Source organism: Pelodiscus sinensis, chromosome 5, assembly GCF_049634645.1.
Source record: "Pelodiscus sinensis isolate JC-2024 chromosome 5, ASM4963464v1, whole genome shotgun sequence".
Classification (NCBI taxonomy): Eukaryota; Metazoa; Chordata; order Testudines; family Trionychidae; genus Pelodiscus; species Pelodiscus sinensis.
Window position 1 is genome coordinate 92862542 of NC_134715.1, and position 23712 is coordinate 92886253.

Below are 23712 nucleotides of genomic sequence, written 5' to 3' on the forward strand. Positions count from 1 at the left end.
GTGATTGTATCTGCTTTATAATGTAGGAGCAGTAGAAAGGATTTGGCCCCTTGAAAGGTAAACAGTCACAACCCTTGATTCTTCGTTGGGCACTGTGTGTGACATTGGGATGAATTAAAAGATTGCGGGTGAGAGATTTCTTAATCCAGCATCCGTTTTTCTCTCTCAGGGGATGGAGGATCCTGCAGTGTGTTTCAAATAAGACCTTCGCAGCCTCACTCACAGGCCGTGTGATTTATGTGTGGAAATCTCCCCGCCTGATCTCATGATAATCCGAAACACGAACCCTCCCCCCAAGCCCAAATCTTGCATGGCCCCCTCTCTAGTGAAGGATGCTGAATCTGGCGCCGCCGCATCCTGGCTTTGCCTGCTATCAGGCACCCCCGTTTGCATGAAGTGGGCAGTGCCAGGCGCTCCGCACCGCCCAGCCAGAAGTGAGAGCAGAGATGGAAGCCGGGAAGCTCTTCCCCCTTCTCTGAGCCGGCAGATCCGGGTCTTGTGGTCTAGACTGACGTGGTCAATCGAATCAAAACAGAAGGGGAAAGGTTCCGCAGGACTGGTTCCTGGGGCTGAACCGCGGCTGTTTCTGCCTGTCGAGCCCCAGCAGCCGGAGAGAAGGCGGCGGCGGAGACAGCAGACACAGCCCCAGCCTCCAGGGTTAGGTGAGTGTCTGTTTCTCTCTACACTGAGTCTGCAGGTTTGGTCTGTTTCTACATTCGGGGAACGAAAGGGGGAGGGAGAGTGGATAGGCAGGGAAACTGCCTCTTCCAGCTGCGTTGCTGTGCAGAGCCAGATTCGATCAAGAAAGTTTCAGAAAAGCCACCTTTCAGCTCTTATTTACACTGCGATCTGTGAAACTGGAAAAGCCTTTCCGGGTAAAGGGTAGAAGCTCTAACGCTGGAAACGCTGAAAACTGGACTGAATAATAACAACTGCACTTACAATAACAATCACAACAGTATGCTGAGCCTAAGGCCATAGGTTAGGTGGATCTAAGTGAGGCTATTTGAGCTCACCTTTAAATTTGATTTACGAATTTAAGTCAGTTGAAGAACAAAAAAATCTCTTCTCAGACATCTAGGTGTCAAGAAAAAATGCACTACTAGCTGTCTTGGAAATTTTGTTTTGTTTTAAACTAGTGTGACATATGTACACTTTATATTTGGTAATGTAATTTAGTTATTTTACATGCAAAGTTATTCATATTTCTCAGGTTGTGCATGACATCGTCTGAGTTAAAATAATATTTTGTTAGCTAAATCAGTTTTGTATTCACTCTTTGCCATTATAACTAGTGAAATTTTGGGAGAATTTAAAAAAATTATTGAGGGACAGATAATCCACTGCAGTATGTCTGAGCTATTGTGCTTTCTGAAAAAGCATACACATCTGTATAGTTGAAATCAGATTACATTTTGCCAGCCATATTATTGGAAAAAAGTTAGTGTTATATTATTAGTTTCTATATGTGTTTGGAATATGTGATTCTGCTCAGTGCTCCTTCATAATGCCATTGTGATATGTGTTTATAGAATATTTTATTGAAGTAGGAACCTCTTTCAGAATACACAGGTACCACATATGATTATTTCTACTATCCATATATAATTATTTGTACTGTCCTACAACTCACCCAGGGTACATCTACACAGCAAAGTTATTTTGGAATAGCTGATGTTATTCTGAAATAACATAGTCCACGTCTACATAGCAAGTCACTATTTCAATATAATGTCAAAATAATGTCGAACTGGAGGACTTCTTACTCGAACTCCTGTAACCCTAATTTTACAAGGAGTAAGGGAAGTCGGAGGAAGAGTGCTCTTTTTCGGATTTCCCACTGTGTAGACAGCACCAAAAGCCAAAATAAGCTATTTCAACTTAAGATACGCAATTGACGTAACTCAAGTTGCGTAGCTTATTTCGGCTTTAGCCCTGCTGTGTAGACATGGCCCCCAGTGACTTCAGTAGGAGTTCTGAGGGCTTAGTAGGTGTTCAGCCCCTCTCTAGATTTGAACTCTTTGTATGTGTTTGTGTGCGTGAATTTTAAAGACTAATGCTTCTTCTGCTTCTAAGCTCTTTGGTACAGAGAGACTTTATATTTTGTCTTGTACAAAGCTGAACATTCTGCCTATGCTCATAGCTAAGTTTTCAAAAGTGGTCTCAAATATTATGTACCTCAGATTTTGGATATGTAAACTGAGTTACCAAAAATTAGCAGCCATTTTTTTTAAATGTTGGCTTTAATGCATAATGTGATCACTAAGGAAAGTCTCAGAATTGTGAGTAGGAACATAAGAGAATTCTTACAAGAGCTATTTACTGGAATGGGGCCTTACTGACTTTGGTCATTGCTATAAACTATGTTTCCAAAAGCAGATCTCATTTAATAGACTTCAACATTTAAAAAAAACAAAAAATAAAACAAAAAACTAATTTTGATTCCTTGCAAAGTACAGTGACAGAAAAATAAATCCTACATAATCCCACTGAATTCTCTATATTTGTCTGGCCTGTCCAGATTCAAGAATTCTGACTAATTATTGATAGAAATGTAGCCGTGTTAGTCTGGTGTAGCTGAAACAAAAAACAGGACTATGTAGCACTTCAAAGACTAACAAGATGTTTTATTAGGTGATGAGCTTGCGTGGGCCAGACCCACTTCCTCAGATCAAAACTTTTGATCTGAGGAAGTGGGTCTGGCCCACGCAAGCTCATCACCTAATAAACTATCTTGTTAGTCTTTAAAGTGCTACATAGTCCTGTTTTTTGTTCTGACTAATTATTATTACTGACAATTTAAAGTTTGACCTGCTGTATTCTGATAATCTTGATACTGCAGTGTGACTAGTGAAAGCAAATGACAACATAGAGAGTGTACTGTTAATCTAATGATTAGAGGTGTTAAATCCTGGTTGCCATTCTTCCTCTTGCCACTACTGACCTGGGCAAGTTAATTCACGTTTTTGTTTTTTATTTTCTCTTTAGTCAATATGTGGAAATAACAATTCTTGCTCTTGCCCACATCCAAGAGGTGCTGTGTGGATTGATACTTCTGAAGAGATTTAAGATCCTAGTATGAAAGATCCTATAGAATTGCAAAGTAGCATTACAATTGTTATCGGTCTACTTACGGATCAGATCAGCTATGCTTCTTTGCTCATGCATGTCACACATCCCTGGTCATTCTTTGGCCCTCTCTTGGCGTATGAACGACAAGACCCTACCACAGATTTGAGATGGCAGTAGCAGCCAATGAATGGCTGTAGTGTTTTTCTATGACATAGGTAGCTGATTTCTCATTTTAGTCATATTTATTATATATTTTTCTATGTAGTTTCTTATACTGCACATATCACCACAGTTTCAGAATACCTTCTCCCTCCCTTCTTTGTCTCCACTGAATTCTCAGCACATAGCCCAATCATTTGGGCAACATCCTGGTACCAGTATTTAATCCTGAATCCAAACAAAAATCAACATGATAAGAATTGCTGATGGCATACATCATTCTTAAAATGTTGTCAGTATAAATGGCATTTTGCAGTGCTGTTTAGGATTTATTCATCATTTCATAACTGGAGAGATAAGGTCTGTTTTTATAAAGTGGAGTTCTGACTTTGGAGAAAGTGAGCTTCATGTTCAATTCTTGTTTGTCTGTTTCTCATTTCCTACTTTCATATATTTAGCCTTTAGAAGTACTGATGTGTGGGTTTTATTTGCATAACAGACTGTCATAAAAAAAAACCCTGATAGTCATGCTTCATAGTACATTGTGTATTTTAGGTACTAAACAACCCCCTTAAAAGGCCCCATCTTTCTCCCACTGAAGTCCATTGCTGTAGAATTGGTCGCTAATATTGTACATTGAAAGTCTCAGTAGGGCCTCAAATAGAATAGAAGTAATGTGACTGTATCTCTGAATATGAATGAAGTTGATGGAGGAAACTGGTATTTGCTTGGCAATGCAAAATATCACATACTTATTTCTGTGTTTTTACACAGATCTGGTAGTTAACAGCGAATGCAAACGTATTTTAACAGATTATACATGGAGAATTTTATATTCCAAATATATCTGCAAACCACATTCTAGAGCAAATTAGAGCAAACTGAACATGATTTGTATACTTTTAACTCTCAGATAAACCAAGAATGCATTTTATTCAAACTTTGTAGTCTGCATATTTAATTACTTAATATTTTCTTTATAAACCTTTTTTTGCGTTCAGGGACAGTTCTTGCATTCCAGTTGCTAATATAGGATCCAATTTTGTAAGAAGTGGAATGCCTTCTGGGAGGTATGAGTGCTCTCAAATCCCAAGTCAAATAAAAGTTGAAGATATTCAGTACTTAGCATGGTCTGACTTGTAGAATCAATTCCTGCAGTTCTTTTCAAGTAAAACTGCATTAACTTTAGCAGGCTGGCTTCTTTCAACCTCTAGAGTCTAGCTTCCCTTCATTGGTACCTGCCTCATGAAATTCTCCTGGGAAAGGGTTCCTCAACATATAAGGGATCCACTCAGGAGCTTATCCAGCCTCAGCATGTGTTAATTCCTTAGTAAACCCTTCATAGAATTTGATAGAGGTAGAGAGCAGGTTTATATTTTGTGCCCTTGTTCTTCTATCCCATCCCCATTCAATCATGGATCCTTAGCAGTACAGAGGGACCACCTGGGTCAGAAGAGACTGTTGCTCTGGAGGTGATGATCTTGCCTTTCATGTAAGTTAAGAGATCTTCACACAACTTCCCCTCCAAATGTTCCTTGGCAAGATGATTAGGGTGTTTTAAATTTGCATGGATGTCAGTTTGTTTAACCATATGTTGCACAGACTTCAGTTAAAGTAGCTACCTTATATTTTGAAGGTAATGAGACACATTCATAAGACTGTTGAAGTAAATGGAGTTTCAGGATAAATGAACTTGACACGGAGTCCAATCTTGTTCTGAGGCTGCAACAGATATACACTCGTTAAAACTTTTGACTATCTTGCATCAATTTAAATACGGTTGAATTCTTACTACTTATTCTTTGTCTGATCCAAAACATTTAACATCTTTAAGAGAAAGCAAAACATATTAGAAAAGAATGGAACAATCATCTTAAAGATATAGGACCAATTTCTGTTTTGGAATAAGCAGGTTTAACTCTATTGATTTCCACTAACTACTCTTAACATCTGGTGACCTCTTTGACTTAAAACCAGTCTTTTTGGTGTAATAAACAAAGTCAATTTGTGTATTTTCTATTGGTCTGTCATAAAAACTTTATTCTTGTAGTACAGTATTTTTAGAAACCTTGGAATATTGGATCTCAACATTTCATATGTCGAAAGCCTCCTTAGAAAAAAGAACAGTCCAGTCATATGAAGCTGTAGTATTTGTAAAGCAGTTAACTGTTTAAATAGTACTGTACATCTAAATCATTAATCCTTGAACCTGCCAAACCTATTATAACTGTTGGCTCTCAGCACCCTTGACAGTCAGGCAACTTATTTAGATGGCTAAATATACAACTAGACGCCCACATTAAAAATCATGTTAAAAGATTTTTATGATGGGCCTATAGCAAGTATATGAATATTCTTATTCATGGACTACACCGTAGTGACTCTGTTCAAGCCAGTGAGGTTGCTGTATGGTTGACCTTCATAAGAACAACCATATTTGTTCAGACCGAAGATCCATCTAGCCCAATATCCTGTCTTCCCACAGTGGCCAATGCCAGGTGCCCCAGAGGGAATGAAGAGAACAGGTACTCATCAAGTGATCCATCCCCTGTTGCCTATTCCTAGCTTCTGACAAACAAAGGCTAGGGACATCATTCCTGCCCATCCTGGCTAATAGCCATTGATGGACCTAACCTCTCTGAATTTATCTAGTTCTTTTTTGAATGCTGTTAAAGTCTTGGCCTTCACAACATCCTCTGTCAAGAAGTTCCACAGGTTCTCTGTGCATTATGTAAAGAAATACTTACTTTATTTGTTTTAAACCTGCTACATATTGATTTCATTTGGTGACTCCTAGTTCTTGTGTTATGGGTGCAAAATAACTTTTCCTTATTTACTTTTTCTACACCAGTCATGATTTTATGACCTCTATCATATCCCTCCCCATAGTCATCTGTTTTCCAAACTGAAAAGTCCTAGTGGCAGCCATTCCATACTTCTCATCATTTTTGTTGCCCTTTTCTAAACCTTTTTCCATTCCAGTTTTTTTTTAGATGAGGAGATCACATCTGCACATATGATTCAAAATGTGGGTGTACCATGGATTTATAAAGAGGCAATAATATATTTTATGTCTTATTATGTGTCCCTTTCTTAATGATTCTCAACATTCTGTTTGTTTGTGGGGAGTTTTTTTGACTGCCACTGCATATTGATTGGATGTTTTCAGAGAAATATCCAGAATGACTTTGTCTTTTGAGTGGTAACAACTAATTTTAGACCCCCAACATTTTATATGTATAGTTCGAATAATTTTTAGAAAAAGCTTCCTTCAAAAGAGAGCATCTGAACCTCAAAACCGGATCAAAAAAGCGATCTGCTTTTTCAAAAGAGAGTGTCCAGACTGCATGGATGCTCTCTCAAAAGAAAGCCCTGATTGCTATTCACAGAATAGCCACAGGGCACCTGTGCTTTTTTTCAATTGCCTCCTCTTTCGAAAACGGTGTTCTTCCTCGTAATTTGAGGTTTACCAATGTCAAAAAAACTCCTGCGTTCTTTTGATTTAATTTTGAAGGTTTGTAGTGTGGACGCAGGTGAAGTTTTTTTTTTTTTAAAGGGCAGTTTTTTTGAAAAAACAATGTAGTCTAGACATACCCCATAAGAGGATCTTCTTCCCTCTTATCCCATGACAGTTTACTTTGGTTAAGAGCCTTTGGTGAGGGACTTTGTCAAAGACTTTCTGGAAATCTAAGTACACTATATCCACTGGATCCTACTTGTCTACATGCTTGTTGACACCCTCAAATAATTCTAGTAGATTGTTGAAATATGGTTTTCCCCTCACAAAAACACTTTGATTCTTACCAATAAATTATGTTCCTCTCTGTATCTGAAAATTATCTTCTTTAGCATATTTTCAATCAGTTTGCCCAGTACAGGCAGTCCCCGGGTTACGTACAAGATAGGGACTGTAGGTTTGTTCTTAAGTTGAATTTATATGTAAGTCGGAACTGGTACATATTGTAGGGGAAACTCTAGCCAAACATTTCTCCAGAGCTGTTTTATTCTCCCACACCTCACTTCCCTCAGTCCTTTATTCTCAAGCTGAGGTGTCTGCTGAGAAAAGCCGCTCCGCGTCTCCCTGGTCTGCTGGGGAGGGCGCTAGCTTCGCGTCTCCCTGGTCTGCTGGGGGGAAGCACCTAATGTGGGGTTGCCTCACCCCATTTGTAAGTAGGGATCCGATGTAAGTCGTATCCATGTAACCCAGGGACTGCCTGTACTGAAATTACGCCTGTAATTGCCATGATCACTTATGAAGCCCCTTTTAAAAATTATGTCCTTATGCATCTCCCTTTCTTTTTCCTATGCCTGCTCTTTCCTTCTCTATACAGTCTGCAATGTTCATTCTCTAGGCTCTCTGTTCAAGGTCTGATGCAGCACTGGCTTGAAGGATCTTGCAGAACATGTTCTCCCACATTCTCTTTTTTCTCCTGCTTCTCTGGGTCAGTTGTTTCATTGATGTACACAGAGTCCCACTTAAGGCCTCAATAGCTGCAACTACAGATAAAACACACAAAGGTAAGATTGTCAGGATAGTAAGAACAAAATGCTATACTTAAGATTCATGATTCCCCCCCCCCCCTTTGCTTTTTAAAAGCACCCCTTTGCTCTTCTAAAACTGGACTGGGGAACCTACAGTCCTTTGGATAGATCCAGCCTGCTGCTTATTTTCAAATGGCCCATGGCAAGTCTCTGTCCTGGAAGCCCCAAGACTTGGTCCTTCCCTTTGAGGCTGGTGCCACGAGCACCAGCTTGTCCTGGTGCCAGGGGAAAACTAGGGTTGCCAGGCCATTAAAAATCTGGTCAGTTCCATGCAGCTCCCAGGAGTGGCTGGCATGTCCCTGTGGCTCCTGGGCACAGGTGCAATCAGGGAAGCTCTGTGATCGGTCTCCACTCCCAATGCAGGCACCACAGCTCCTGATGGCAGGGGTGGCACCTGTGGGGGGCAAGCAGCATGCATTGCATAGAGCTCCCTTGCTGCACCTCCACCTGTGGGCTGGACATGCCAGGAGCATTCCAGGAGCAGTGCAGAGTCAGGGCCGGCTGTGAGCCTGCCTTAGTCCCCTCTGCCTATGACTGGAAGCTGCCTGAGGTAAGTGTTGCCCACCCTGAACTCTCACCCCAAGCCCTCTGTCCCAGTTCAGAACCTCCTTTTGCACCCTAACTCCCTCCATTGAGCCCGTACCCTCACTCCAGTCCTGAGCCCACCCCATACTCCAAACTATATGGACCCAGCTCCAAGCTTCCTTCTGCACCCAAACCCCTCATCCCCAGCCCCACCCTAGAGCCCATGGTTGCTTTCTAGCCCCACTGCAGAGAGAAGCCCTGAACTCCTTCAACCTCTGCAGGGCTGTGTGTAGCCTGCAATTGACTTTTTTTTGTCGGTCAATGGCTCTGGATAGAAAAGATTCCTCGGTCCTGCTCTAAATTATTAAATAAGACAAGCGCATTGACTCTTCTGCTTTGGCTTTCCTGGTTCCTAGTGCCATATTTAGCTCAAGCCACAGTGAGTAAGACCTGCCATAGATGAGGGAAACGAGGAAACTGCTTGGTTATCTGAAAGTGTCAGACGAGAGCACTGAATGCTTGCACTATTTTTCATAGGTGTTCGTGGTATAGCTGATATCTCATTCCAGACAGTAACAAAGGTAGAGAAAGTACTCGTGCTGCCTAACTCTAGAAAGGAATGAAAAGTTCTGCCTCTGCTTTTTGTAACACCAACTCTTCTAGTACAACTATACTAGTGAAAAGTCAAAAGCTATGTCCTGCTAATTTGGAAGCATCATCCTTGTAATGGAATATTTATTTACACACTTACCCAAAGTTTCTTTCCCTGCTTCATACTTGACCAAGTTTGACTGGCGGGGTTGGCTGGACTGCAGTGGAGTCAAAAACAGGTCCTGGCTTGCCACATGTGGATCATTCAGTCATCTGCCCTCCATACTTCTCCTCTTCCTTGTCCACCTCCTCCTCGTCACTGTTCATGACAGGTGCCTGTGACTTGGAGCTATCTATTGTGGTGTACTAGGGTGAGGGAGTAGCTCTGCCAAGTATGGCATGCAGCTTGTAAAAACAGCAGGTTTGCAGCTCAACGCCACATCAAATGTTAGCCCCTCTGGCCTTCAGGTATGGCTGTGGCAGCTGTTTGGCTTTCATGCAGCGCGGCTTCAGGGCCCTGTTGTACCCTCTTCTCCTGCATCCCCTGAACAATCTGCTCATAGATGGCAAAGTATCTACAGCTGGTTTGGAGCTGTCTTTATAGCCTCATCCCCACAGCCTAAAAGATCCAATATCTCTAGTCTGCTCCAGACAAGAGTATGTTTGGTGAGTGTAGCTGGCATGGTCAGCTTAGAAGTTGCACAAAACAGCAGAGAGCAGATAGAGATATGCTCACCAAATTGGACAACCGGGTTTTCCCAAAATTTGTGGGAGTTTAAAATGTGAGGAGGAGGTGCTTCTGGTCTATATGACCCCAGGTAGCCAGGCTAATAATTGTGACCAGAATGATCAATGTCAGGCATTCAGGGACAACTGCTGGAGAACTCTTGTGTTGACATGAGTAATGGAGTGTCTACACTGGAGGTAGGCAATAAGATGGAGGCGGTTCTCCAGGGTTAGTCCCTGCGGACTGCCACCACTTTATTTATCTGCAAGAGCTGCAAGTGCCTATACCTGCAGAGGCACAGGTAAGTAGAACGGTGGCAGTTTGCCAGGGACTAACCCTGGCAAACCACTTCTAGCCCCTGGGCCTATTATTGCTCACTGCTGCTCTACATTCATGCTGTGTTGACCGTCATACACTGATCTTGGCCTTAATGCGTCTCAGAAAACGGTGTTGCTATGTCAATATAATTGGGCACTTACCTAGGTGAGAGACAAATTTAAATACAGACAAGTCCACAACTAGGACAGTGCCAAGTAGCTTATGTTAATCTAACTTTGTAGCATAGACCAGGCCTTAGCCTAAAGCCACAGCTATTGGTACCAGAACTCAGGCGTCTTACCAAAAGGTTATACACCCTGTGAAGACGAATACAGGCTTTTCCAGTAGTTAAATTTTATGATAAATAACTTGTGTTTTATTATGAAACCTAAAAATTAATTATAAAAAAATCATGAGTGGCATTTGAAACAGTAAGGTCCACTCACGCCCCTGCACCTTAGCCTTGTGGAAGCTCATAGGAGGCAGGCTGGATGTGCTGTGGTGGGTTGTCTATCTTTGTTGCTGCTCCTCCATCCTGCCCCTGTGAAGACTCTCAGAAGACCCCTTTACTCCTGTTTTCCCTTTAACTGATCTCTTGGTCAGATGCCAGCTCCTTATGAGCCACTTTGCATAGAGCCCTCGGCTGCCTGTAGCTTATACCATAGCACTCTCATTCCAGGATGAAGTGGCACAACATGGAAGTGCATCTAGTGAGGGTGTAACAGTGCCACCAGCCTGGATCTCAAGTACAGTATCTGCGGTTTTGTCATCTTGGTGTGTTGTGTTAGAAACAGTAATAAAAGATGCAGACAGCTCTTGTAGCTTAAGAGACTGGCAGTAGCTGCTGGGGGAAATGGGGACAGGAATGCTGGAGGAAATAATGAGGATATTGGAGAGTGAAGAAACACAACAAAAGCCAGAAAGTAGGGAGACCCACCTAGATATTGGATGCTGTAGTCCCTACTTAGGCAGAAACTCCCATTGAATTCCATGGGAATGATGGCTGTGGAATCTAGCCCCACATTTGTTTTCTGAGCTAATCAGAACGAAATAGGTCAATAACTACAGTGAACAACTCCCTGTACTGCAATAATATCTGTCAGACAAAATGATTAAATCTCTTCTAGTCATTTGGTATAATAGAAATAAATGTAGTGTCCCTAGAACACATAATGTTGAAGTGAAGCTGAAACATTTATCTAGCAGCAGGAGGATGTTATCCTTGCACAATGTTCTTGTCAGCTGACATCTTTCATTAATTAGCTTTTATATCAAGAGATATTTCTTACAGAAGAATTCATGTTTTTAACAGAAGGGTGACCAGCTGCTGACACTTGGATTTTGCAATAACTCGATATCAAATACAAAATGGGTTTTACAACATGTAGATTTATTTCTAAACTGTGATTGGATCTGGGTAATTTGCTCCCTTTCAACTATTTTGACCACAAGAAATAAGCCACCTACATGTGAATAAGCATATACATTGAAAATATAAAAATGGTTCTTCTTTAGCTTCTGCTCTGAATTCAGTGCTGATGAAAGATGACAAGCTGTTAGCCTAGGCCCTAGGCTATTGAAATATTCTTTCTCTCCAAAGAATGAGGACTACCAAAAAGTATACCAGTCAGTGATAACTGGAACAATGGATTTGAAATATAGACACTTGTCTTCTAGGACGAAATACAGGACTATGTAGCACTTTAAAGACTAATGAGATGGTTTATTAGGTGATGAGCTTTCGTGGGCCAGACCCACTTCCTCAGATCAAATAGTGGAAGAAAATTGTCACAACCAAAGGATACAATTAAAAAAATGAACACATATGAAAAGGACAAATCAAATTTCAGAACAGAAGAGGGATGGGGGGGGAGAAGGTAAATGTCTGTGAGCTAATGTCTCTGGCCCACGAAAGCTCATCACCTAATAAACCATCTTGTTAGTCTTTAAAGTGCTACATAGTCCTGTATTTTGTTTCAGCTACACCAGACTAACACAGCTACATTTCTGTCACTTGTCTTCTAGGGACTGAACTAAGACTTTGTCTACCACCAAACTTTTACTTGTTCAGTTATACTGATTTAAAAACTCCCGTGTGAACACTTTTTTCCCCTTAATTTGAGTGGCTTATTTAAATTTATTTTAAAACCGTTCCTACCAGCTTTCTCTAATCTGAAACAAGCTCTGCTTAAACCAGAATATGTGTATTTTGGCAGATGTCTTAAATAACACCTTGAGTTAAACTAATGCAACTTGGCAGATAGATAAGCCTTAAAGCTTCCCTCCCCATCCTTGTATAAAATGCCAGATTGCTAACAAATGGAAGTGCTTTCAGTTTCTATATTCTTGGAACCACATCCTACTAGGGACGTGAATAGTTAATTGGTTACCTGGTAAGCATCACCCTTAATGGATGATGCTTACCGGGTAATGGCTAACCATTACCTGGGAGCAGCCCCCTGCCCACAGGCAGAGGGGCTACTCCAGCCCTGCAGAGCTGCCAGCTCTCAGCCTACATGGGCTGGGAGCCAGCAGCCTTGCATGCGGCTGGACTGCCAGCTATGGGCTGGGAGCCGGCAGCCCTACCCCTGCTGCCGAGCCCAGCACAAGGGTGGAAGAAGCCGGGCTGGAGCAGCCGCTGCCCACATCACAGAGGCCTCTCCAGTCTGCCTGTGGAGATGGCCACCGCCTGCCCACCCTCATTTAATCAGTTAACTAGTTAAACTAATCAAGCAGGTTAAGTTAATGCTTACAGTGAGCCCTCGCTACTTCGCGGTTCGACCATCGCGGATTCACGACTTCGCGGACTTTTTTTATATCCGTATCATATCGTGCTTGCCTATTGTCTTTATACTTTCATATCATTCGTCATTACAGATGGCTTTTGTGCAGCATTAAAGAATGATATGGAATTACAATACAGTATAGGCTAATCACAGGGGAAACTTTGTAGGGGGTGGGGGGACCTATCGGTTTCTATTTACAGTACGTACATATGGTGTCCCTACTTCGCGGATTTTCAGCTATCGCGGTCGGGTTTGGAACCTATCTACCGCGATAAACGAGGGTTCACTGTACCTGGTTAACTAATTAAACAGGATTTTACATCTCTACATCCTACCCCATTGATTTCAATGTGAATTTTGCAGATACTGGAATGGAAGGAAGATTGTGATTATCAGGAAGACGAGAGCTAGTGATCCTCCACAGATGTGGGAGACTCCCTCTCGCATTAATTTTCTGAGGCAATCTTGTACCACCCATTATTTTAAAGTCTATTTTGTAATCTTGTTTCATACTCTTTTTTTTTCTTGGTTTTTCCTCTCCTTTTGCTCAGAACTGTCCCTCACTCCTTCTGACCTTGTCCACAATATAGACTTTCTGAAATTCTTCCATCATTGTTTACCTTTATTGCAGCTTCATTTCATTGCATTGGTATGGTGCTGCTGTAGACTGGTGTTCCTTCATGTGCTGCTCAGAGCAGATCTAAATGACACGGTGGTAAAAATCCCAGTGGCCTAACACATGTACCTTTGCTAGAATAATTAGAGATGCACCAGTGCTAGAACAACCATGGGAGAGCATCAGAAAATCCTCAGGATGTTTATAGTTTCTGTTTTCAGAATTTCCTTCTCCAGTCAGTAGCCCCCCCTCCCCACTTCAGCCTGTCTTTGCTCTCGATCCCATTCATTAGCCAGTGCATGGCCCTGAGATACCTCCAGTATTCCTTCAGTTAATACAACTCTTCTGTTTTTGTTTCTTCTTAATTGGTTATTTAAAGTGAATTTGGTGCTTGTGAGAGATGGACTATCCTGGAAAATGAAGTCCTACTTTACTTACAGATAAAGTGCTTCTCAGACAACAGCTGTGCAAGCTTCCTCTTCAGTGAGCCACTCAAGCATGCCTCAAATCTAACATAGCTCAGAGAGTAGTTCACTCTCAAGGCCTACTGTGTCCTTAGCCTCTTTGACCGGTGTTTATACGTATGTGTGTGAAGTAGACTTTTCCATGAAGAAATGAATGGCTCGGTTTAATTTGCATTGAAAAGTTCAACTGGGATCTGTTTAATTATCCTGAGTAAAGTTTCGGTGCAAAAATAAACTCACCAGCTCATCAAATTGCAGAAGGAGCTTCAGGGGGACATGTGTAGCTGCTTTCAAGTGCAGAAAGAGCTTTCCCCTCTCGGAATAATGAAGAAAGACAAGGGGGAGAATTATTTTAAACTTTAAAAGTATTGCTATGGTTGAGAATACACATTGGATCCTGTAGTAACTGCAAAACCATTTCTGTGTGGTTGATGTTATTTTTCTTTCAGTAGATAACAAAGCTAAGTCACTAATCTGAATCTGGGAGAAGCAGTGGGAGACATCCATAGCTGGAGCCACATCTGAAGCAATGGGAGCACTCAAGTGGCAGGCTCTACTTTCACATTAGAGAGCAATGATGCTATTCTTCCTTTGTAGCCTGGACAGACAAATGCCCTCCTCTTCCCCCAACTCCATCAGGAGATCCAGTTAATGTCACCAGTTGAATTCCAATAAAAAACGAAACTGCACAGGTAACAGACCATGTGAGGAATGGCTATGAATAGTGCTCTGGAAATCTGTGGCTCTTTGTAGGGTGCTAAGTCCTGATTTATTGAAGTCATTGGGAGCTCTGTCACTTGCTTTAGTGGAAGCTGGATCAAGCTGCAAGTAGAGAGAGCTGCTGTGAGAGAAAATTGCTTTACAATGGAAAGGGGGTTAAAAATTCCAGGGGGAAAAATGCACCGTGCTGCAATATCTGAGCTTCAAATAGTGTAGATAAATACTTGCTTAAACAATTTCCCCTAGAATATAAAGACTTCAGGGCTGGTGCTGGTGCAATGACCTGTTCTGGTGCTTGAATAAGGAGCTCCTGAGCAAGGAGGGCTAAGCCATTTCCTCTTGGTTCCAGTGCCAAGTCATGACTGCGCTGCCCTTATATTCTAGATCATATTTCTAAAATGCATTGGGGATTATGATTTGTCTCTTGTGTGTTTTGTCTCTATAGTATTGAATCCCTCTACTGCCTTAGCAATGTGTATTTTCTAGCTACATTCCGTTTACCGCCCTCCTCTCCACCACACACATTGTCTCTCTTTTCTTCCTACATTATTTAGACACACTTTTCTATCTTCTGATACTCTCTCTGTTACCTTACCCTCTCCCATTGTCTGATCTTGGATTTACCTAGTTATTCCTTTTTTTACTAACTTGGTTTTTAATGGTGTATGGTATCTCTGGTACTGCTCTGTTCTTTTACCATTAATCCAGTGGTATGAAATTTACAAGATTTTTGATACACCAGAGAATAGTTTCAGAGGCCAGGATTTTCATTAAAGTTGTTGCAGGTGAAGTCACCCTTTAAAACCTTTTATCAATTTCTTTATTTATTCTTTTAAATGTGGCCTTAAAGTGCTACATTGAAAGAGAAACACTTAAATACACTAATTTGTAATTTTTAAGACAATAAACTATGTTCTAGCTGAACCAGAAGTTACATGGAGGAAACACATGGGCTATGTCTACACTGGCGCTATCTTGCGCCAGAAGTATGCAAATGTGGCTAAGTGTGGAATATTTCCGAGCCTCATTTGCATATCTAATGAGCCGCCATTTTGTGGAAGATGCTTTGCGCCAGAAGGAGCTGTCTACACTACCCCTTCTTGCGCAAGAAAAACCCTCTTGCTCAATGCCGTTACGCCGATTATTTTCAGGAATAACGGCATTGTGCAAGAGGGTTTTTCTTGCGCAATGAAGGTGCAATGTAGACAGCTCCTTCTGGCGCAAGAGCCTCTTCCGCAAAATGGCGGCTCATTAGATATGCAAATGAGGCTCGGCGATATTCCACACTTAGCCTCATTTGCATACTTCTGGCACAAGATCGCGCCAGTGTAGACATAGCCTTGGTGAAATTCAGTGGATTATGCAGGAGACAGCCTAAATAATCATCATGTTCTATTCTGGCTTCAATTTTCATGAATTTATGAACTTGTACTTTTCATAACTAGTGATGATGTAAGAAGGAAGGGGGGAGATGGAGATTTCCAAATACATTAGACTCATAGAGCCATTCATCTTTTTGCTGACATTTCCTAACTTTGTTTTGTTGCACATGTTTTTTCTGGAAAATATTTCTATTCGGAAGTGGACTTTGCCCAAGACCCTCATATTTAGGGCCCTACCAAATTCACAGCCATGAAAAACATGTCATCCCCCATGAAAACTGGTCTGCTTCCTTGAAATCTAGACTTTTGTGTGCTTTCACTTTATATTGTACAGATATCATGGGAGAGACCACTAGGATTGCCAGGTGTTCGGTTTTCACCCGGACAGTCCATTATTTCTGGCCTCTGTCTGGTAAAAAAAAAAAAACAGAAAATACCGGACACGTAAGATGTACAGTATTTTCTGTTTTTCTTGGATGGAAGGCCGGTAGGGACATTCTTCTCTGTCGTGTCTGGCATGGGAAAGCGAAGAATGAGGGGATTCTTAAAGGTGCAGTGACCTTTTTTTTTGCTCAACAACTTTCGTCTCCTGTGTTTTTTTGTTTGTTTTTTGTTCTGTTTTGGGGATTTTTTTTTGCTCAACCAAGTTTCTTTCCTGCCATGTTCGGGATTTTTGGTGAAAGCATCTGGCAAGCCTAGAGACCACTGTTTCTCTAATTGGGGGGTCCTGATCCAAACAGGAGTTATGGGGTCACCACAAGGTTATTTTAGAGATTTCACAGTATTGCCATCTTTATTTCTGCAGTGACTTCAGAGCTGGGTGGCCGGAGTGCAGTGGCTGCTGCTTGGGTGCTCAGTTCTGCGGGCAGCTTTCCACCAGCAGCAGTGTAGAAGTAAGGATGGCAGTAACATACCATACCACCCTTACTTCTACATGGCTGCTAGCGGTGGTTCTGCCACTCTCCAAAACTGCTTAGCTCTGAAGGCAGCATTACTGCCAACAGCAGCACTAAAGTAAGGGTAGCAGTACTGCAACCCGCTCCTATAATGACCTTGTGACACTCCCACCCCAACTCTTTTTGGGTCAAGAGAGTTAGGACTTAAAAGATGCCAGGAAGGGAATGTTTGCAGGCAGGGTTGTGTGTTTAAAGGGAAGACCTAAACATGAAGACAGGTTCAGAGCAGGCTATGGGGGACGGGGACGGGGGGAGGAGGGAAAGGAGGAGAAAGACTTGAAAGAAAGAACCCCCCTGTATATGGCAAAAAGGATTTTATGGGCAGTTATGGAAGAATAGGGAACTTGGCTGAGGGATTCAACTGAATTCTGAGTCTATTCTCCTCAGGATAAAAGTAAAGTCTCAGAATGCTTCACACATAGCTTGTCAGTTTTATCTCGTAAAAAGTTTTCAAAACAGCTATAAAAGTTTTTCCTTTGTCTTTAAATGACTTCATTTGTACAGTGGCTTTTATTGACACGGCTTTAAAAATTAATTAAATGATTTGTTATAGCATTTTGACAAGTGCTTTTAAATATTGCTGCTGTTTGAAACAAAATAGCATGGAGAAGATTAGGAGCGCAGTCTTCATTCTTCCTATACAAATCGACAGTAGCATTTGCGTGTAAAGACTAGACACGTAGATCTAATGTTAACACTGATAAGAACAAATTTGTATAGATCAAAAAGGTTTAAAGCACTATGGAAAAACTCCAATATTCCTTCACAGCATAGTGGCATAAAGGTCTGTGAGTCTATAGCCCAGAGTTGGAGGGTTGTGGCAACTTAAGCCTTCATGTAACCACTAAGGAGCTAGATGTAGCAGCCACTCTACAATTATTAGAGTGGTAGACATCTCAAGAATTACTGCCAGAAGAGGTCAGAGCTACAGAATTCTGCAGCCACTTAATAGTTGCACACCAACTATTTAAACCAGGAAGTTGCTGCAGGGATAGGCATCTGGCTTGCTACTGCTAAAGGCATCATCCCTTGCCCCATCTTGCTCTTGACTCCTGCCTTTGACCCTGGTCCAGTATGACCTTGGTACCCATCTCCTGAAGCGTCTTGGTAATAAGTCTCAACTCCTGCACTTCAATCCAAGCCCACCAGATAGAACTGGTCTAGCTGCCTAAACCCCAGCCCTAACCCATAGGCCTCTGCAGAACCCACCCCACCTCCTCCCTTCAGGGCATCTCTTATCCGGCCTTCCTAATGGAGCAGCAGGTGGTTATGCTCCCCCCGCAGGGGGAGAGGAGGCAGCTTGAACAAGTGTACTGTGTCTAGAGCTATGTCTACGACGTAACTTCTAGCCTGAAAGTAGCAGTAAAATGGCAACACAAATTGACAAGTAACAGAACAGTTCCCTATGCTGGAAATATAAAATCATTGTCTTACACTGGCCTAGAGGAGGTCTGATCATATCTTGCTGTAGTGGCAGACACTAGAAATGAGAAGAGCCGGCAATTTCCTCAAAGTTAGTGTAATTACTGCTGTAGGTTGGGGTGGAGATGGACATTTTTGGTCCTGGAGGAACTGGGTTTGCTCCCTTTTAATATCTGTACTGTCTGTATAGGTATATATGTAACTGCTATCAATCCTATTCACAGTGGTTTAAAAAAAACCCATACATTTTAACATTTTTTAAAATTATATTTTCTTCCCAAATACATTTGTAGGGCCCCGCAATGGTGGATATCTGCTTTATATCCATGGATTGCTGCAGATAATTTTTGTGGATTAGTTGCAAATAGAAATTTTGAATACAGGCAGGGCCCTGTAAATATATGCATGCTGACCTTTTACCATTAGTACTAATCACTAGAATCCTGGACCACACCTGAGGGCTTATAGCATATGGAGAATGTACAGAACTTCCTGCTTGCTTTGGCACAGAAAGGAGTTCACTCTTGTAATAAGCAAGATGATTTTTCTGCAATGGAAACAGTGTATTTTGTCTCCCACTGCTTGCCAGCTGTAATCTGTTTACTCAGGAGACTTATCGCTGAGCTGGCAAAGAATATATAGTTGTTGCTAAAGCTAAGAATTAATTAAGGAAGAGAAGATTCCATATGTAGAGAGAAAGAATCAATCAGCTTATGTTCACACAAATTGTTTTATTGATAGTGAGATATATAAAGTGTAATTCACAGCTGGACTGTTATTGGCTGAGATAATGAAAGAGAAAACATCCATTCACAACAATTAATGTGATAGATGAGAATGCTTATTGTTAAATCTCAAAAAAACTAGAAATATGCTTCAATATATAATTTCTTCCTATAATCTCAAGTCTGGAGATAATGGTGGCTTTTCACAGCTGGCTCAGATAATTGAAGATAGCTCCATTTTGCTCTCAGAACTATAATACTCTCAGCTCTACAGCAATACTTTTCAATTTTAGTAATTATTATTTTATTATTTGTCTAATGTCCTGCCTACACTGCAGAACTGTAGTTTTAAAGTATTGTGTTATGTGTATGTAACAGTTTGATCCCATCTATTCATGAAATTGTGTATATCAGATGTTATAAGATTGCTGAGAGATAGTATAATAACAATACTCTGCAATGCAATAACATTTGCTGTATAGAAAGTCCCTAAAACTATGGAATCCCATTACTCTGTTAAATGTTCTGTATGTTGCTGAGTCCTTTCTCTCCTGGGATTTGAAACAAGAGTTACTACCTTTTTAGCAAGCAACTCTTTAAATGGCTCTTTTTAATCCAATTTGAGCTTGTATTTGATGCCTCTTAAGGTAGGCTGCAAAAGGTTGATTTCTTTGTTGTTCCTTGTTCTCTTTTCTAATATTACTTTTAAAAAATATTTTTCAGTCTTCTTTCAGTATGCTTGTTTTTACCTTATATCACTCAACTATGTGTCATTTTTCACTGATTCTGAAGGAGTACTTGTAGGAAGTCTACAACTTGTATACTGCCTCAGAGCTTCATTAAAGTGACAGAGTATGTGAAATCCTTACCAAGCATACTTCCAATTACTTATCTAGTATTTGAGTTAAATAGTAGGTAATGATAACAAGGAAAAACAAAAACAAAGAATTTTAAACAGAATAAAAATAACTCTTCTGTCAAATAACTAGGTTCTATTTGCTTGATATCTGTGATGCCATAATTCTAATTTGTAAATTATGCAAAAAGTCATCTAGGAAGAACAAAGAAGAGAAAGAACTGGATATCTAAAATGGGGAGGAGGAAGCATGCAGATAGAAAAATCCTTTCTGGAAAGAATATAATAAAAGCTGCCTCTATACAACATAAGGAAGCAAAAAGGGCACAACCCTTTTCCCTCTCATTCCTTGGCGGATTTATTAAGAAGCTGTATTTACAAAAGGCAGAGTTGCTGTGACTCAGTAGAGAGGGATATATGACAGAACTGGGTAGGGATGGGTAGGAACTGACGTAAGATAAAGCCATTTTGATTAGTGTGAGGTAAATGGAAACTATATTGGGCAATTCTGTAACAAGATTTTGATATCACCTGTGGCCTAAGAACACACAATAGAGCCAAGATATACAGTTGCATTATATGCTTCCAGGAGCCTAGTCTAGATGGGAGAGACTGGTGAGCAAATGTGCTGAATTAGCACATGTTCTGCTACCCATGTACATGGCTGACAACTTGTAGGCTAATACTACTCATATGGGACTGTGAGGGTGCCCAACTGCCAGAGGAAAGGTTGCAGCTGCTTTCTGCTTCTGCAGCCTCCAAATATGATAACTGTCTCACCTCGGGGCCCTTCATGGCCAGCACAAACCAAGCTGAATCTAGCCATGATAATACCAGTTTTGACCATCTACTGCAGAACTGATCTGAAGATTCTTCATTTGTGTCAGTAGAGAGGAAGCATTTCTGATCTGACTGCAGGAATGGAAACTACAGGCAATCTGCTACCCATTTTTGTCATTAATTAAACCACTGAGAAGAAGATTGATAAATGATGCACTTGTAAAGCCACAAGAGTGTAGAGCCAATGGTGGAGAATTGGTTTTAACGAGTGAATAAATTAGAATGGATTCCCCACTGTTTCCTATTATAATTTCTTTAAACTCTGTATCAGTATCATTAGCTGTATGACCTTCTTCTTTGATCTAAAATTAGTGTGTAAGGCTCTTTTCTTAAAATAGCTCCAACTACATCCTTCTCCACCCTCCCTCTGCCTGTTTCCATTAGGTGGCAAGGCTCATTGAATCTCCCCATAGTAAATGAGTTACAGGGTTTAATTTTTATTCCTTGCACATACTAGAATGTTAATTTATAAAATTTTCTCCGAGATTATCTAATAAGGGATTTAGGAGTACAGATAGCTCCAATTTTCAAGGAGAATTGTGCTCCCAAATCTCTTAGGATATGTCTACACTGCACAGCTATTTCAGGATACCAGAGGTATCCCAAAATAGCTACCCCACATCTACACAAGCTGCCTGTTATTTCAAAATATTTTTCAAAATAACAGGCACGCTATTTCACCATCCTGGTAAATCTCATTGCATGAGGGGTAAGAGATGGCTTGAAATAGCGCTTTATTTCAAAATATGGTGCTGTGTAAGACACGCCAAATTTCAAAATACGTTATTTTTAAATACATTCAAAATAAGATGTGCAATTTGTGCAGTGCAAATTGCATATCTTCTTTCAAATTTAGGGTGCTGTGTAGACACCCTTATGTTGTTGTTTTTTTTAATCTCCCCTTCTAGTGAAGTCTTTCAATAGTATGACAGTACTGAAATTTGTCCGGTTCTAATTTGAACTATATTGTTTTCAAACCTATTCTGGGACCTCCAGGTATGGCATGGCTCCTTCTGGAGCACCTACATGTGGCATGACCTTTTTGGAATGCAGTGTCTTTGGCTACGTCTACCCTGCAAGCTTATTTCAGAAAAAGGCTATTCTGGAAGATATCTTCTGGAATAGCTTATTCGAAATAGAGCTTCCACACTACAGGTAAGCTTCAAAATTAGTCCGAGGCAGGCTCCCTTAATGTGGATGCGCTATCTTGATTTAGAGCCCCAGGAGGCACTGGGGATTAATAATTTAGAATGGCCCTGATGAGGAGCTATTTTTTCAACATAGCAACAGTGGAGTGTCCACATACACCTGCTTCCCAAATAGCTTTTTCAGAAGAGGTGTTATTCCTCATGGAATGAAGCTTACCAGTGGTGGAAAAAGCCCTCCGTTATTTTGATTTTCTTTTGAAATAACACAATTGCTATGTGGACGCTAGTATTGTTTTTCCGGAATAACTACTGTTATTCCGGAATAATGGTGCAGTGTAGACACACCCTTTCTTGACATTTTTCTGAAACAAGCCATTAGTTATGATTGACTTCTGACACTACTGATTTAACAGAGAGAGTTTCTTTAATATATTTACCTTCTACAACAGTATAAGATTTTCAGACCCCAAAATGATTGGATGGAAATGTAAAGTATTTTGTTTTTGCTTTTCAGTTCAAATGTAGAACTCATCTTTTTTGTTTTAATCGTAACTGTTTTTTGTCCTTTATTTCTGCCCCACTCTCTTCCAATAGGAGTTGTGGAAACTTTAGCACATTTTAAATTTAGACCATTTATTTTCTCGCAAGGAACTCCCGCTAATATAGTGGAATGAATATGGAACATTTAATAAATAGAAAATTTGTAGGTAACAGACTGACTGTGCAGATCAGAGAGCAGATTTTACCTTTGTAGTTTTGTCTGTGAAGGGATCTTTCATACTGGCCTGTGGGAAATCCAGATGGCACACAAAACTTAGTTAAAATTGTTTGGATGTCTGAGGTAGAGCTTATCGGACACCCTTTAAAACAAACCACCCAGTACCGGCTACCTACTCTACTTTTTGATTTGTTAAGTAATAAAACATGCCAGTTTTCTCCTTTTCATCCTGCCCAAGAATATGTCTACACTGCATTCCTCTTTCAAGAGAGGAATGCAAATGCAGCTGAGAGAAATTGCAAATGAAGGGTGGATTTGAATTTCCTGCGCTTCATTTGCATAATTGCGTCCTGCCGCTATTTCGAAATACCCTATTTCGAGAAAAATGCTGTGTAGACGTGGTTATTTTGAGAAAAAATCCTTCTTTCGAAATAACCCTTACTCCTTATAAAATGAGGTTTAAGGGTTATTTCGAAAGAAGTTTTTTTTTCTCAAAATAACAGTGTCTACACAGCATTTTTTATCTCAAAATAGGGTATTTTGAAATAGTGGCTGGACACTATTATGCAAATGAAGCACGGGAAATTCAAATCTGTGCTTCATTTTCCATTTCACTCGGCTGCATTTGCATTCCTCTTTTGAAAGAGGAATGCAATGTAGACATACTCAAAAGGAATGATTAGATTACTGTGTTTTGTTTTCCCCCTTATACTAAATTAATTGAAATTTGATGTGTTAATCTCTGTATAATAAGGTCAATTGAAAAAGAGTTGATTGTCCTTTTTATTGTTCTTTCTAGGTGTTCAGACGAATTTTGGTTTCTCTGGATAATCATGGCAGAAGGTGGATTCGATCCCTGTGAATGCATTTGCTCACATGAACATGCAATGAGAAGGCTGATCAATCTGGTGAGGCTAACATGAGGACCCTGCTTCCCTCATGGATCAGAATTACATTAATAGAATAATAGAATACTAGAACTGGAAGGGACCTCAAGAGATCAAGTCCAGTCCCCTGCCCTCATGGCAGGACCAAGCACTGTCTAAATCAACCCTGATACATGTCTATCCAACCTGCTCTTAAATATCTCCAATGATGGAGATTCCACAACCTCTCCCTAGGCAATTTATTCCAGTGTTTAACCA

At 40.7% G+C, this 23712-nt stretch overlaps 1 protein-coding gene across 1 annotated transcript in view; it reads left to right on the forward strand.

Moving 5' to 3' along the window:
* Positions 1 to 420: 420 nt before the first annotated feature.
* SMIM14 (small integral membrane protein 14) overlaps positions 421 to 23712 on the forward strand; it is a 62695-nt gene continuing 39403 nt past the window's right edge. The window contains exons 1-2 of the mRNA XM_006129505.3: positions 421 to 662; positions 23367 to 23475. Of these exons, the coding sequence (XP_006129567.1) occupies positions 23401 to 23475 (75 nt within the window). The 5' untranslated portion in view covers positions 421 to 662; positions 23367 to 23400. The remainder of the gene's footprint in view (positions 663 to 23366; positions 23476 to 23712) is intronic.